At 43.7% G+C, this 16,666-nt stretch overlaps 1 protein-coding gene across 1 annotated transcript in view; it reads left to right on the top strand.

Annotated features, from left to right (window-relative positions):
- Positions 1–16,244, top strand: part of ST8SIA1 (ST8 alpha-N-acetyl-neuraminide alpha-2,8-sialyltransferase 1) — a 96,048-nt gene extending 79,804 nt beyond the window's left edge. Inside the window, exon 5 of the mRNA XM_088528401.1 lies at positions 14,965–16,244. Coding sequence (XP_088384527.1) covers positions 14,965–15,451 — 487 coding nt within the window. The 3' untranslated portion in view covers positions 15,452–16,244. The remainder of the gene's footprint in view (positions 1–14,964) is intronic.
- The last annotated feature ends 422 nt before the right edge of the window (positions 16,245–16,666 follow it).

The following is a 16,666-nucleotide window of genomic DNA, read 5'->3' as shown; positions in this document are numbered from 1 at the left end:
ATCAGGTTCTTAAGTTACCAAGGAGCTTTTAAAAATATTGCTGTATACTTAGAAGGGCGCAGTGGTAACATAATACTTTCAATTTTATTGTGCGTTCCAAACTCCTCGAGCAGTTTGTTTTTTATCATCAGTGGTTTTCAAACATGGCAAGGAATTATTTCCCGCGTGAGGTCTCTGTGCGGCAGGGAGGGTTGCTGCTCTCCCACGTGTACGAGCTCTGCCTGTGCGAGGTCGCAGCCCCCGCTAGCTCGAGTCCCCCCACGTGGGCACAGCAGCAGTGAGGGGGCCAGGCCTCGCTTGGCTCCCCAAGGGTGACCTTGGGCTGGCTTCTAGAGGCATCACCAAAAGCCCCGTTGTTTCTTCCTGGAGAGTAAAAGCAGATACAAGGAGAGGTCCTTGGCTGCCCACCCTGTGCTGCCACGGGTCCCCCATTGCAGGCCTAGACGTGGCTCGTGCCAAAGCCAGAACGTGGGCTGTGCTTCACCTCTTCTGCACAGAGCTTTTGTGCTTATCTGAGGGCCAGCGGCTGTGTCGATATCGGCAAATCAAACAGGGCCAGGGCCCGTTCCCAAGCTGCAGGCTGAGGTGGTAGAGACTGGCTTGCGCAAGCACGTTGGTCGAGTGTCGCTGGTGTGTTTGCCTTAGAGAGAACCGAGCACCTGGAGCAGCGTCAGTGGTTGAGCTCATGCAGTTAAACAGCAGGAATCCAGCATTTGCACGGAACCATTGCGTCGTTGAGGTTGGAAGGGATCTCTGAAGATCATCTAGTCCAACCCCCCTGCTCAGACAGGGTCATCTAGAACATGTCACACAGGATCCAATTAGACTTTGAATATCTCCAGAGAAGGCAACTCCACAACCTGTGCCAGTGCTCAGTCATCCCCACATTTAAGTTTTTCCTCAAATTCAGGCAGAAATTCTTGTGTTTCAGTTTGTGCACATTGCCTTATGTCCTATTGCTATCCACTGCTGAAACTGGTCTGGTCAAAACCTCCCTGACACCTTCTCTTAAGACATTTATGTACACTGATAAGATTCTATCTCAATCTAAACAGTCCCATCTCTCTTAGCCTTTCCTCACATAAGAGATGTTCCAGTCCCCTGATCGTCCTCATAGCCCCATGCTGGACTCTCTCCAGCAGCTCCACATCCCTCTTGTGCTGGGGAGCCCAGACCTGGACACAGTACTCCAGATGCGGCCTCACCAGGACCAAGTAGAGGGTGAGTATCACCTGCCTTGACCTGCTGGCAACTCTCTTCCTAATGCACCCCAAGACACTATCTATGTGTAAAGTTTGCCTAAATGATTCTTCTCAGTCAAAGGGAAGTCTTCCTTCTCAAGACTTTCTCTCTCGTTTCGAGTGTCTGCGATTCCCAAGAGCTGGCCTTAGCAGTAAAGACTGAGCCAAGGAGGGTATTCAGTAACTCTGCCTTCTCTGTGTCCTTCAGCAGCAACATGCCCCATTGGGGAGCAGGTCCACATTTTGCCTAATCTTCCTTTCGCTACTGGTGTATTTGAAGTTGTTGTTGTCTTTGACATCCCTTGCCAGGTTTCATTCCAAATGCGCCTTAGCTTTCCTTGAAGCATCCCTGCATTCCTTGACAACATTCCTGTATTCTTCCCAAGGGGCCTGTCTTTTTTCCACATTTTGTATACTTCCTTCCTCTGTTTGAGTTTTGCCAGGAGCTCCTTGTTCATTCATGCCGGTCTCCTGCCCTCTTTGCCTGACTTCTTACACATGGGGATGTGCTGATTTTGAGCGTGGAGAAAGTGGTGCTTGAATATTAACCAACTCTCTTGAACCCTCGAACCTTCCTTTTAGAGCCCTAGCCCATGGGGTTCCTCCAAGTAAATCCCTGAAGTCCAGTCTTGCAATCCTGCTTATTTCCCTGCTTCTTGCTTGTAGGATCCTGAGCTGCACCACCTCATGGTCACTGAGGCCAAGGCTGCTCCCAAACTTCACATCTCCAACCAGCCCTCTTTGTTTGTTAGTACAAGGTCCGGCAGCACCTCTCCTTCTTGGCTCTTCCTTAACCTATGTCAAAAAGTTACCATCGCTGTTCTGCAGGAACCTCCAGGACAGTTTGTGTCTAGCTGTGCTATCTTTCCAGCAGACATCAGCGCGTTTGAAGTCCCTGTGTACATTTTGCAGTTAGATAATGGCGTAGACTATGTTAGGTTGACCTTGCAGCTTCTGTGAAAATCACTGTCTGAAAGCCTTGCAGCTCCCAGAGCTGCTTGCAGGCGCTAATTAACGATTTTGCTGTTTTCCAGCTAAGGAAAGGAGTTGGAGTGCACCTACCACATAATGCAGGAAGATCTTCCCTAATCATATCCCATACGCCCTTCTCTGGCTGCATTGTGCCATGCTCCCTACTTGAGCCGCATCTCCCCTTTGCCCTTCTCACCTAGTTTAAAGCCCTTCTTTCCAGCTGGCCAACCTGTTGTCAGAGACACGAGTGCCCATCTTACATCTCTCCCCATCAGTTGTTGATCTTCATACAGGGTCCCGTGGTCAGAGAACCCAGAACTCTGTTGCCAACACCAGTGGCACAGCAACTTGTTAACTTGGAAAATCCATCTGTTCCTTGTTTCATCCTTCCCCCCAACTGGGGAGACTGAGGAGGAAATGACGTGGGCTCCCAGACCCTTGACCCCACTCCCTAGAGCTCTGAAATCCGTTGTGATGGTGTCCAATTTGCCTCTGGTATTAATAGTGCCCACATGGAAGAGCAGCAGAAGTTAGTAGTCCAATGTGTGGATAAGCCTTGGCCGCCTTCATGCGAGATCTCGTATTTGAGCCCCTGTCAGGCATCAAACCTCTGTAGACAAGAGGTGCCTCCATTCCCTGCGGTGGGAGTCACCCACAATCACTTCCCACTTCTTCTTGGCGTTCCTGCAAGGCTCAGGGTCTGCCGACCCCATTGCTTCTCTGGAAGCCATGCCCAGCTGCTCCTCCGCCTGGAGGGCTCCAGCCCTGTTCCTCAGTTGCAAGTCTCCAGGAAGATTAGGGTGATCTTGCTGCAGGCAGTTTCCTGTGTGGTTGGCTTTGAATGTCTCTGTTTGTGCAGGTCTGAACCAAACAGGTCATGAGAACCAGACCAAAAATATGCATAAAGTCTGAGACTGAGACTGCTGAGTTTGGGAACATTTTTGGGTGACCTGAGGCCTGGAGCTTATGTGCCCTGAGCTAGGAAGAGGATATAGCTTAAGGAAGGCTTTGTCGGAAAACTGTTATCTACATTGGGCTTCAGACTAGTAGGAATCGTAAGTTTGCTTAGGGATTTTGCTTGTTTTATCTTCCTATGTAGTTGAAACCACAAGCCACTTTTTTAGATCAACTGTGAGTTATATGAACTGTGAGTATAGCAAATATCATCTTACTTTAGAAACACAAAGACACCAGTCATGTCTCTGATTTCTCCTGCTTTTCTGTAGCATCTGGCAGTTGTAGCTATCGATTCTTTATTACAGGTTTTATGTTGGTTACAGAACACTGGACAACATGTTCATGAAAGTTTCTAAAGAGCCTTCTGGAGCAGGCATCTCCTACAGTGCTGGCAAGTGGACACCTGCAAACATTTTGCCAAGATACTTCTCACTGTGCATCTTCATGGCTTCTCCTTGGATGGCTTTATGGAGTCTTAGGTGAACCAGAAGCCCCCAGCAGATTGCTGGCCCCTCTGCAGCAGGAACACTAAGTTTTGGTGATCCCATCCAGTCCTCTGACATGTCTCGGTTCCCCTGTCTGTTGGGGAAATACATCTATCTTACTGTGAAGGAGATGTATGCAAAGACCTGAAGATAGGTTGTCTTGAGAAGGAGTCCACTGCTGTGCTATCCCGAGAGACCTGTGGGACTTTGTAGCTGAACTAGGTCAGGCATCTTCCCTGCGGAGTGTTCTAGCTCCTGAGACTGCAGGGAATGGGATTGAGAAAAACAAAACAAAACAAAACAGAGGGCTGGCTGGCGTATTTTGACTGAACTGATTTTGCTGCCTGCCTTTCTGATTGGAAATTCATTAGACAAACCGGTATTCACTAATTGTTTATGAATTTGACTGTGCAGGTGTAGTTGCATTCATCAGGGAAAGGAACTGGCTGCAGCTGCTGGGACAGAACATAGAGGATTTTCTGTCAGAACGTTTTCGTTTTTGCAGTGCTCATTTTTTTTTCCCCCCTTTTTCTCACTTCATGCTTTGGCACAATTGCTGCCGTCTCTGATTTCTTCTGGTACGTTAAACATCTCAGGTTCGGGAATTCAAGTGGTTGTGCTGAATGAATTTCCTCCACGCTCTTTGGCATCTAGATAATATCATTGTCTTTAGTCGTATGTTTACAGTGTGCTTCTTGAATATTACAGTGTACTGGAGGGTTCTCAGGCTTTAAATATCTAGCATATGGGGTCTGCTAAGTAAAGACTGAGCTGTATACTCCTCTGATAAAAATTTATGTAAATACATTGAAATAAGGGGAAATATGTAAATTGAAAATATCAAAACATGACCGTAATGATCATGTTTCTACTTCACTAGGAGGTATTTTTCAAAATAGAGAAATCTTTTAAAATGTGACATTTCTCAAGTTATCCTTTTCAAAATTAAAAGCACAAACATGGGGGGAGATGGAAGAAAAGGTTTGGTTTTCCAGCCGGCTTTGTCACTTTGAGGAGGACCTGTTGGCATTACAGGCACAGGGCTAGCTTTGCTGGAGTGTGGGAGGTGGTTGTGCAAAGCAGCGCTGCGTCTTTGTGAACCGTCACTGCGGCTTAGAGAGTTGGCCTTGAGGCAAGGTCAGATAAAAAGGTGTCACTGGTTGAAAAGTGTGTTTGTTTTCCAAATCATTATCCGGATAAAACGAACTTCGGCAATAGCACCCAAGTCTTGCAGCATTGCTCTTTGACGTGTGCTGGCCTGTGTCTTTAAAAAAAAGGGGGGGGGGCTAAAATCCCTTAATCTTAGTATTTGATTAGCTGTGGGGATGCAGGGGAATATGTATACTGAGCTCTTAGGGAATGCAGCCAAAATAGCTGGTCTCTGAATGAGCCTCCTCACATTTGAAGTCCTTCTGGAAGTGTAACTCCTTCTATACCCTGCTCAGGATGGCATTGCAGTAGTGACTGCTCTTTGTCCTATGCGATTTTCCTTTAATCCGGTGTTGACAACTGACAACGTCAACATTTACAGCTACTTTCAAACCATGCTTCAGCCTTATCAATTGGATGCCCTCAGGGCATCGTGTTTCCCTCTGTCTGAATTGTGCTGTAGCCCTTTTACCATCCCTTCCTTCTTACTCCAGAATACCCTTCCGCCCGTGTTGCTGAGTCCAGGCAGTGATAAGCACCTTCATGGTAGTTTTTCCTCCAGGTACTGTGTTTCCTGCTGCTCTAGGGGGACAAACCACTAATGGGTAGCTTTTATTCCTCTTTTGATCATTCAGCAGTAGTTTAAAATAATGACTCAGTCTTTGTTCACGTCTTTGGTGTTTACTGTAATAGCATGAAGCATGTGGAAGTCATTTAGCATTAATGTGAATGTCAAGAGTCCTTTGACAGAATTTCTGCTGTAGCTCAGTGAAATTGCTCTGAGCATTAAAGAAAAGCAGCTTATTCTCTGCACTGTCTAGATTTGGAAGAAATCTTGATTCTCTAGAAGATGGGAACTCATTTTCCTTAGTCTTTGTTATGTGAGTGTCTATAAAACTAATACTGTTTGTGTTTCTGAGAGAAAAGATAGCTCAAAAGCTTGGGTTAAATAAGATTATATGAAGCTAAGGTTGTGTGGATGTTTTTGCTGACTGTAGTTTCCAGATGATAACATCTGGATGTTATGTCCCTAAGCCATCTGTCCCTAAGCCATCTACAAGATCAGATTGTTTCAGCTTGGTTTAGAAAACTGCTGAAAGCGGAGGCCACGTTTGTGTGAGAGGCGAAGGGTCAACTCAGTTACTGAAGCTGTGGCAGGTCCAAGTTAGTGCCCGTTTGTCTTTGAGAAGAGTTAGACCTCTTGTTTCTCATCTAGTAAGAGACTGTGCTAACCAAAGGCTTGGCTGGACTCGTGCTGTCAGTGTCCTCTACTGATAGTTTGAATTTGTATAACTGAACAGGCAGAGTCTGAAGACCCAGCCACCAGTTTTGACCTCACTACTGGTTTAGATGGTCACTCTATTTTAGTCTTCTCTTCTGATTTGTTAAATATTTTATGTCAAGTAGAATTAGCCTTAACTGATTTTCTTCCTTCAGCAGAGAGCTGAAATATGAGATTTTATTGCCCAGCGGAATATCCTGGCTATGGGGTCTTATGAAGTAAAGTTCCATCCTGTTCTATCTATCTGTTCTTTGACTGTTCCTTGAGTTACTGAAGAGAAGACAGATGTTCTTGGCTGATATGTAAGAATATGGGATAGTGGGACAACCTTTGCATTACCGTGTGTCATTAAGAATGAGAGACACGGCACTTCTGAGTATATGACACAGGAAGAGCACCGACTGCATTTAAAAAATCTGCTTGCATTTGATCTAATAACACTGGCCCTTCTCTGGCGTTTGGAAACTAAGAGAAATGGTGAGCAGAGTGTTTTGTTCCACTTTGCTCAGCCAGTGCATATAGAGCTGTAAAGCATTCACCAGCTGCCTTTGAGGAATATACTTGAATTCCAACAGCTAGCATGTATTTCCTACCACCTTAAACACTTTTTTTTTTTTTACTTCTTTTAAGCTGTGACTCCGTAGAATGAAGTTAATGAAGGGAAAAAAGATGAAAGAAGTCTACTACTGTCACAAGTACCAAAACAGTTTAAGAGATTAGCAAAAGCTCCAGCATGCTCCTTCTATCCCTGCTTTACTTTTCTTGTGAAGCGTATTCTAGCTATAACAATTTAAATTGAGTACATGCTGTACTAACACTTGAAGAAGAGCTTGGCAGTTTAATCACGTTGAAAAGAAGCTTAAACAGCGTTCTCAGTGTTAAACACCATCACCTTGGAAAATAAATCTGAAAGATCTGCTGAAAATAGTTGAATCTCCTATGGAAGATTTCACCACACCAGAAGCACAGTGCTAGGAGATACCAAAAATAAAGAAAGGGTAAAAGGAAGTTGATGCCAGCAAATGAAACTGAAGTTATTATAAGCTCTGGCTGATTAAACATTAAATAAAAAATATGTAGCAGGGCAGAAGGCATTTTGGGAAACAACTAACTAAAAGTTAAAGCTCCTCTTTCCATCAACAGTATAAACCAAAAAAAAAAAAAAAAAAAAACAGGAAACCCTCTCATCTGTCATAATGTGTGTAGGAAATTCTGAAATTTAGGTCACAAAAGTGCGTCTCCCCACTTTAGAATTACTTCTGGACTTGAACTCTGGAGGGTGTCAAATAAAACGCCAGTGTTTCAGAATGGTTCAAGGCTATATTAGGCCTTTAATCTTGATATCCATACTGGCCAAATTGGTAGAGACTATGTATAGTATCACATATAATATATATAACATACAGGGAACACTTGTGCTCTTCTGAAGAGTCAACATGGTTGACTCCAAAGGAAGTTTTTCCTTTTAAACCCTTTGGAGTTCTTTGAACAGATCAGCAAGTACATGGGCATGGATGGGCTATATCCTGTTGATAAAGTCTATTTGAATTTCCAAAAGGATTTTCGCAAAGGGAAAGGAATTGAGGCAGCCGTATCATAAGGGAGAAGCTACTGGAGTGCCAAGGTAAAAAAAAATAGTTAGACGGATGCAGAGGTTAAGAGATTAAACAATATTTTGAAGTAGATTCACCCTATATTCCTGTGGACTCAGTACAATTGTTTTTATTACCAAGCTTTTAAGTTGTTTATGTTGATTAATATGGATTTACAGTCCATGTGCCATGACCTCAGAGCCCACCAGTGGTCTGTATTAACACTGCATTAAAAAACAAAGTAAACATTTTCTTAAGTGCTCACTTGAAAAAACACAGCCTGTCCTACTTGCAGTTTATATGCTAATGCCTGTCGAAGAATCTGCTTTTTTACATAATTCTTTTTCAGTTTACACACTTAGTAGCTCATAGCATCTTTAAAAAGAAAACACCTTCAGTTCAAACACTGCTGTTTTTCTTTCTCCATTCAATTATCTTTGGAAAGAGCTGTAAGAGGGTGAAGAGGGGAAGTAGCCAAATGCCACCTTCCCTGACATTTGCAAGTTATTGATACACCAGGGAGGTCATGATGTTAAAGGGAGACCGAAAAGGTTTAGTATACTGTTAAGTATACCGACCAGAAAGTGTTCTCAGCTGTGAATAGGTCTTTCACAGTTCTGAACAGTGGGTACATTTTCTATTTAGGTTACAAAGCATTTGAAGTTTTAAGGTCAGCATGAACAGACAGGAAAGCGTAATTTTGTCAGCGCTGTGTTTGCAGCGGAGCTGTTGCAGGAGGCCTCTGCGAGACCTCACAGTTTGCCAGCGCTGCTCCTGGACCGTGTGTGGGTGGAAGACGTAGAAGTGCAGGAAATGCTGCACTGTTACTGCCCTGGGAGGCAGCCACTGCAAAGGCAAAAATGGCAGTTCTGTGTTCTCTGCTTTTTTTTTTTTTTTTTTTCCCCCCCTAGCTAATTTCACTAGTTATTGTAGCATCCACCAGCCTTTGAGCAGCTGTGCTGGGGCAGTATTGAGAAGGTTTAAAAACACGAGGCATTTTTGACAACACAAGTAGCTTGCACTCGTAGCTTGCCTTTGCTTTTATATTATTTCTAGTTCTGTGGCTTTAGCAGCCACCGTCTTCAAATTTGGAGTCAAACTTAGATGAACAGCTCATCTTGCGAAAGCTGAGATTCAAGCTGTCAGATAACAGAAAGAATTGATGTTTAGCTCTAGTGCTTTTGGAAATAGCAGCTATTAAAAACATTCTAATTTGAGTTGGCAGGGTAGGGATTAGACACAGTCCCAAAATACCAGTGAACACTGGTTTTAATGTGTCATTGCTTCCAGATCAGTGCCGTGTATAGGACAGCTCTGTGTACTACTGAAAAGTGGAGAGTCAGCTTTCCCTTGACACTATATATAGCGTTTCCAGTGTGACAGCGTAAGAGCAGTAATGGATGGAGGTTAAAAAAAAAAACCCTAATTAATACTGAGTTCAGTGATAAGGGGAGCCTCTTTTTGCATGGAGACTAGCATTTACCTCTGCAATATTTAACTGGACTTCCTAAGTGCATTAAATTATTTGAAGGTCATGTGCTAAGGACAGCCGTAATTAAGAAGCAGAGCGGCAGAGGAAGATGTGGTAGTCTGCAGTCCCCCTGGACTTCTTTGCTTTTGGGTCTTTGGATGTTGTGGGAGTGAATCCTTGACCTTGAAAAGGCCATTGGCAAGGTGCCTAAAGGGGGATGAGGACTGTGTCACCCCACCGGTGCTATGAGCTCTCATGGACCTGGGAGAATTCCTTGCTCCAAAATAGTCTCAAGTGAGATTAGACCAAGCACTGGGGGCTGATGACAGCAAGAAAGGACTCCTGCACTGATGGAGAATGCTTAGCATCAGTAATTTTTATCATCTCTCTGAGATGTCTTTGTGATAGATCATGTCACTTCGTACCTTTCTAAATTACTCAAGGCTCTGAGCTTAACACCCAGTGAAATCAGAGTTGGTTTTGCCATTGCCTCTAATGAGATTATCACTGAATCTTAAGTAAGATAAGTTTCCTCAGGCTAAGTAAACAGTGACTTGTTTATAACTTGGAAGCTGGGATTAAACAAGAAAAGGTTTAAATTTGTAGTATATTAAGTGCTCATTTCTGGCTCCTTCAGTGGACAAGCAGAATAGTCTGCCTTGCACCTAATGCCTGCCAAAAATGCGTGCTTAGAGAAACGAGTGCACGGAAGCTAGCGTGCTATTAATGCAGCCACAGTCTGTATTTTAGTAGCAGTGGATAAACAGGCCCCAAAGGGGCACATAATCAGGGAAGTGTGTCATATGAACGATTAAGAACAGTACCGCTCGCTGAAGGCAGCGGTCTGAGGAACGGGCGCAGTAAAACTCCTGTCAGAGCAGTGACGTTTCGGATGTGCGCTTGCAAGCCAACTGCTTGTGACTCCAGCTGCCAGCCTTTTCCAACAGCCGCAGCGAATTGCTAAATCATTCTCGGCTAATGCTGACATTAAATTATCTAGATAATTTTTTGTAAAGTTATCCTTTGCTGTGTGAACAAATACATAAGTCTTTATGTGCCTTGTGTTTTATTCCCCTGAGCCGTACTTGGCTTAATTTTGGAATAATACACTGTTTCTTTGGCATCCGAGCTGTCACCCTCATTACTCAATCGTTCTTTTTGTGGTAAGTCATCTTGCAATTAATCCGGAATGCTGAACTTGTGACTTTGCAGATGCCAACACAGCAAGTGACGGGGATGTCATCATAAGCATGAGATAGTGACTCTAGGGAGATGAAAGAGCAGCGGGGATGCAAGAAAATGCTGCCATTATTAGCTGCGAGTGGGTTAGCTCAATATCACTGCAGTGAGTTCTTTGCGGTTACTGGAAGGCGTCTTGTAGTACCAGAGAACAGTTCTATCCCAAATATCTGCTAGAGAACATCAATAAGAACATTGAAGACAGATTAAAGACAAAACCCAAAACACTTAATGCTCTTAAGGCTTTGATTGTACTGCCATGGCAATGTACTGTCTCTAGCAGTTTTCTCTTGGATGCATAATTCTCTCCGAAAAAGCACAGGAATTTGAGAGAACTCTGCAGCTGGTGTAAAGGATTTTATTTCTCTGATATCTGTGCAGTTATGCCTACATACGCCCATTGAAGACTGTGTGCTTTTTAAGTTGATCTGTCGTATGGGACCTGACAGGAAAAATATGTTGCTGATGGCGCTATTCACTCACTGTCCATTAGTGAGTGCAGCAGAAGCAAAACGCCCCGACTGAACAGGCTGTGATTTGCTTTTGTTCACAGTCTGAGCCTTCGTCGCCTCTCTGGGCGGCTCTCCGGGTGCTGGGAGACACGGCTGCAAATTCCTAAGTGCCTCCTGCAGTTTCTCAGGAGCTGCTCGGGGCTTGGGAGATTCCAGCTCCAGTTTTATCTAAGTGCTGGGAACCCACCGTATGAAATTGTTTGTATAAGCAGAAGGTCCAAGGATGATTCTGACTGCGATTCTTGCTCAGAATGGGGTTGACAGAGAATCTGCTCTGAGACACACTCTTGCACAAGGGGCTGGATAATTTGTCGGGTTTCTTTTGAAGTCCCTTGAGTAGGGATGAATCACATAGCTGTGGTGCTATGGAGAGTGCCAGAACTTTCAAAGCAAGACAGGTAAGGTCAGGGCAAGCACTAACAAGCAACCAGCTGCTCCTTATTCAGAGACCCTGCAGGAAGGAAGGTCTTGGTGCCCATCTGAACCCATAGACTCTACCAGCATTTATGCTAGGACACGCAGAGAGAGGCAATATCCACACATTCATGCATGTGCTCCTGAGCTGGTCAGATGCTGAGGAAAAGATCTCCTTGTCTCGTTGGGCATGGAGTAGTGTCCTCACAGTGTTCTGGGAAGGATTGTCCCACCCAAAGCTACAACTGGAATGGCTTTGCCTGCAGGACCCCCTTCTGGATTGGGAGATATTCTCGAGTATGACTTCTAGAAATCTGCTCTTGGTAGCATTTGTCCCCAAGTCTAAGCAGCCCGTGTGAGAACGTCAGAAAGCTGGCCAGGGTTCCTGTTTTTACAAACTAGGAACAGAAAATTTCATTTGCTTCTAATATCTCCCCTCATGAGGAGCGCAGGATGGGCAGCAGCTTTTCGGTTGTTTCAGGCTGTCAGACCAGCCGTAATCAGCATGTTTTATGCTTCTACATGGGCTCCTGGCCACCTGTATAATGCCCATCTGTTGAACTGGGCATGATGCCTAATGACACTGCGATCCATACCATTTGAATAAGACACTGGTGTCCATGAAGTGATGTTTCCGAAGAAAAATTTGCAAAAACATGACAAATGTTACCCCTTCTGCATGAAGTCCTTCCTAATCAGCATTATCGTTGCAGCACCATGTGCTTCTTCATGAGGCATTTGGAGGGATTCATCTAAATGAAATGTAAATGTGCTGTGGCAACAATAGCACATAAATATGCAGCGCCAGGCCCTGTCGCTCCATGGCCACATCTGAGCATCTTTAGTGAATTCATCCTAGAACTATGTATTTTTTTCTGTGAATAGTAAATCTGCTGAAAAACACAGTTTTCGAATAAACACATCTCTTTGCCAGACGAAGTGAAATTTGTTAATTAGCTGTGAGTGGGAAAGAAAATGGTAAAACTGGCTGCCTGCGCTGTCGGAGGAGGAGCTGCCTCTGTCTTCCCTGCATCCAGTGTGCAAGGGCCCCCATCCGTCCAGGATCCCACCATCCCCATCCTGCGTGTTCAGGTTCCCCGTTCTCTGAAAGGAAGTTTGAACCCACATCTCCCAGTGGATACTCCAAGTTATCCAAGGGAGAGAGGTGCTCTGAAACTCCGCTGCTGATCTTATTCTAGCCTTGTAAACAATTAGACAATCTTTGGAACAGGGCTTGGGCACTGAAACTTTTTACTCCCAGGCGATTATTGCCAGTATCAAGGGAGAGATTTTTGCCTCACTTAGTGACTGTGTTCTGATCAAAATGGAGCAACTTTGATTCAAGCAGGAGGTAAAGAAAGAGCCTCAATTCCTATTCCTGACAGCCAGCTACAGGACCAGCAGCCAGTCCTCCTCCAGGGATCTTTAGGAAGAGAAAACTGTAAAGATAGTTTTAGGGAACACTTTGTTGGAGGTCTAATGGTAACAAGTGAGAGGGCTTGCACAAGAAGATACCGCTAGACTATGAAATTCAGCCAGGGCACTTGGCTCTTGGCTGACCTGCTACGTACAACGATGTACCCTGGCTGTTTCTAGAGAGAAAAATGCCAAATGTAGTAAACTTCAAAATGATTCTTATTGTTGTATTTTGGATATTCAGACTGAATTGATTTCTTGTTTGGAAGTCAGTGGCTTTGTCTATTTGCTACTAGCAAACAGCACGGTGCAGTAGGAGCAGGTCTCTAGGGCAAAACAGAAGATCCAGTCTTGGCTCATTTTAGGGCTTTTGCCTCAGAGTATCTGTAGTCTGATCCTGTGGACTGAAAGTCTGTTAGCGGTTGGAGAACTCCTAACCTAAAAAGAAACAAAGGATGCACTTTGCTTTTCTTTCAAGTCAATTTGGAAAAAAAATACCTAAAACCAAATTTCAATTCACAGGGAATTCAAATTTGTTCCAGTTTGAATAGAATGGTTTATTCCAGCATTCCCGTGAGTTTCCTTTGAGTGTCTTTTTGGTATGTATTTTCTGAAAAGAACCTGAAGGAAATTTGGAAAGAAACTTGTAGCAAATCAGAAACCAAAGATTGTGTTCTGAAAATGTCAACAAAATCTTTCAATTTGTTTGGAGCATTTTAAGTTTTCTGCCAGAACAAAGACTTTATGATGCTGACGCATGTTCATGAGACCTTTGGATGTTGCTGTAGCTGTATTTTTTGTTGGCAGTTGTTTCAGCTGAATTTTTTTCCATTGCTTCTTCAGGTCACATTGGATCATGTTAAAATCCGTGTATCTTACTGTGCATGTGGTTCTTCTATTCTTGTTTCCAAGAAGTTTATACATAAAATTGATCTCTTCATAGCCCTTTGAAAAAGCTGTTGTCTTACCTCTCTCTGCCTGTGGCAGAGAAAGGAAAATAAAAAATCAGTGTCCCAGCTTGCTGCTTCTGACTGCTCTGCTGTATGACTGTGAAATCAGTCACGACACGTATATGAGCCTGAGCTATGAGAAACTGAGAGAGAAGATGGAGCAACAAAAACAAGACAGACAGTTGTGAACTGAGAAATCATTAGGGCTCATGCATGGCCGAGCAACCCAGCTGGTAGGAAAGGAGTGAATGTGAGGACTGTGCAGAAATAAATTCGTGGTTTTTGCATGCTGAAGTGTATGGGGGCTGTGAAGGTTTCTCAGGCTTTAAAAAGAAAGCAGACTCTCAAGAGCAAATCATTGTGATTTTTATCACAGAAAAGCGTCCTCCAAACCGCTCCACAGCCCTAAGACGAGCAGGTGACTCCTGTTATTCAATAGAGTTGCGGTTTAGGTATTGGATTTTACGTGTGACTGACCTTTATATCAGTATCATCTAATGCAATGTAATAAACATAAGCACTGTGTGGATGACCTAGAATTTCCTGCCAGATATCTCATTCGTCTTGGCACATCCAGAAGTGTATGGCATGGAAAGGTTATATTCTTGATAAAATCCAATTTTTGAAGTAATATATAGGTCTAAAGTCAGGAATAAAATAGACATCAGTAAATGACTGTTTTCCTGGTTGGTAGAAAATATGTTCTTTGAGATTTTTCACAATTCCAGAATGAGAATTAACTGTGATGATCACATAACCTAACCCAGAAGAAGTCATTAAAAATGCATAATCAAAACAAATGACTTGGAAGTTATATAAAACTGGTATTCATATCTAAATATTTCTTAGTATTGCTTGTTCAGAATGTAGTTTGGGTGATTTTTAATAAACTTTTAAAAAACAAGAATAATGTGGACTTTCAGAGTATCTTTTAAAGACTTCTGTGGCCCCCAGAGTAACCTGGATTTTGAAGAAAAAGAAAACTGTCGCTGAAGATTATCAATTTCCAGGAAAATTGCCAGTGTTCCTTTGGGTTCTTTTTGATGAAATGAAATCAGAAACATTTTGGTTTTTGGACTTAGTTTTCAACTGTTTCTTTGAGTTTATGTTTTTAGAAGAAATGTGGTGTTAAGACAGTGAGAAGTTTGTCTGGACTTTCTCTGGGCTAAGGAAAAGCCTACACTTAATTTTAAGTGTACGTAGGAAAAGCGGCTTTTTGGTGGATTCGGTCAGGAGCGGAAGAGCCTATATGTGAGCAACATGCTTTTCTTTGGTGTTTTCCAGGTTCCAGAATCTGCTTTGGTCCAGGAAAGCGTTTGTGGACAGCGTTAAAGTGTATAACCACAGCTATATCTACATGCCAGCCTTCTCCATGAAGACAGGGACAGGGCCCTCCCTCCGCGTCTACTACACCCTGCAGGACTTTGGTGCCAAGCAGACGGTGCTTTTTGCCAACCCCAATTTCCTGCGTGACATTGGCAAGTTCTGGAAGAGCAAAGGCATCCACGCCAAGCGGCTTTCCACGGGACTCTTCCTGGTCAGCGCTGCCCTCGGCCTGTGTGAGGAGGTCACCATTTACGGCTTCTGGCCCTTCTCGGTGGACCTGCGTGGGAAGTTCATCAGCCATCACTACTACGACAACGTCTTGCCCGATTCCGGCTTCCACGCCATGCCGGAGGAGTTTCTACAGCTCTGGTTTCTTCACAAAAGCGGTGTCCTGAGAATGCAGCTAGAACAGTGCAAGGACCCTTTAGTCCAGTCTGCTACCTAAGGATTGGAGGGGTCAGCTGCGAGACCCAATAGTTTTTACTTCTCCTGTCCTCCAGAAAGAGGGCTCTGTTTTCTGTAGATCCTTTTTAAAGGGAAGAATAACTGTGGATTTGTGGATTTGCATGGACCATAAAAATGCTACTTGAAGGCCAAACGGCAAACATCCTTAATGTACAATGTTTTACGGAACTGGGGTGAGGGGAAAAGAATCTCTCCATGGAGTCCATTCGGACGTATTGTGAAAACAATGTCAAAAGTGACACAGCGGAACTTTCTGGGTGATGTTTTTAAATGACCAATGTAAAAGGGCATTAAGACTCAGAGAGAAACAGGGCCACCCACGAGCTTTTGCTGACAGTGCCAAATATGACTGTCTGTTCAACAATCCATTTCATTCCAGATTGGCACCTCATACGATTTCTTACCCTTTTCCTTTTTTTCTCTACGTGTGTATGTGTGTAGGAGCGTGTGTGTGGTTTCCTCCTTCTTTCCTTTTTTTTCTCTTTCTTTTTTTTTCCTCCTGTATTTGGTGGGGGAAAGGAAGGAAAAGCTTGACAGCCACAAGAGCTGAGGAGCCTCAGCTCCTGCAGAGACTCGGGAGAGAATTAAGGGTGCTGAGAATCTGGCAGAAAAATGTCTTGGGAATGTCCTGCTACCAAGCAGGGTTAGACCTGCCTGTTGTAGAAATTATCAGGGTAGTTTAGGTCATTGCACATGTAGTTAGGCTAATTCCGTGTCATGAGGAAGAGCTGTCTAAGGGAAACTGTGCTGAAAATAAAAAAAGAAAGGAAAAATCATTAAATGCACCCTGGTTTAAGTCGGTCTGTTACACAGTTTCTACATTGACTTGTAATAGAGATTGCTGCTGACCTGTGTTGCTGTTCAGCCTTTGGGATTAATTCTGTGTTCGTTTGGACTCCAGACGCACGTTGACTGTCAAGGGGATATGAGTTGTTCAGTGGAAAGCAGAAGGAGGTTCTTCATTTGCTTATAGCAGAAAAACTGCAGAAATGAATGTAAGTGTCATTTAAAATGTGTTGAAAATCCTTTCCCTTTGTGTGGCTAGCTCTTCTGTTTGGATTGTAATGTTGGCCTTAAAGACTTGTACTTCTCTTGCAAGATTGTCTCTGGTCAAAGAAAGTTTGAAAAATAAAACAGCTTTTGGGAGCACTCAAAATCTACATAGCCAGCAAGAAAAAAAAAAGAGAAAAAAAAA

The sequence above is a fragment of the Tinamus guttatus genome, unplaced genomic scaffold (assembly GCF_059628265.1).
Source record: "Tinamus guttatus ecotype Peru unplaced genomic scaffold, ASM5962826v1 Tinamus_guttatus_pri_ptg000308l, whole genome shotgun sequence".
Taxonomy (NCBI): domain Eukaryota; kingdom Metazoa; phylum Chordata; class Aves; order Tinamiformes; family Tinamidae; genus Tinamus; species Tinamus guttatus.
The sequence above is the reverse complement of the archived record's forward strand: the minus strand, read 5'-3'. Positions and strand labels throughout refer to the sequence as shown.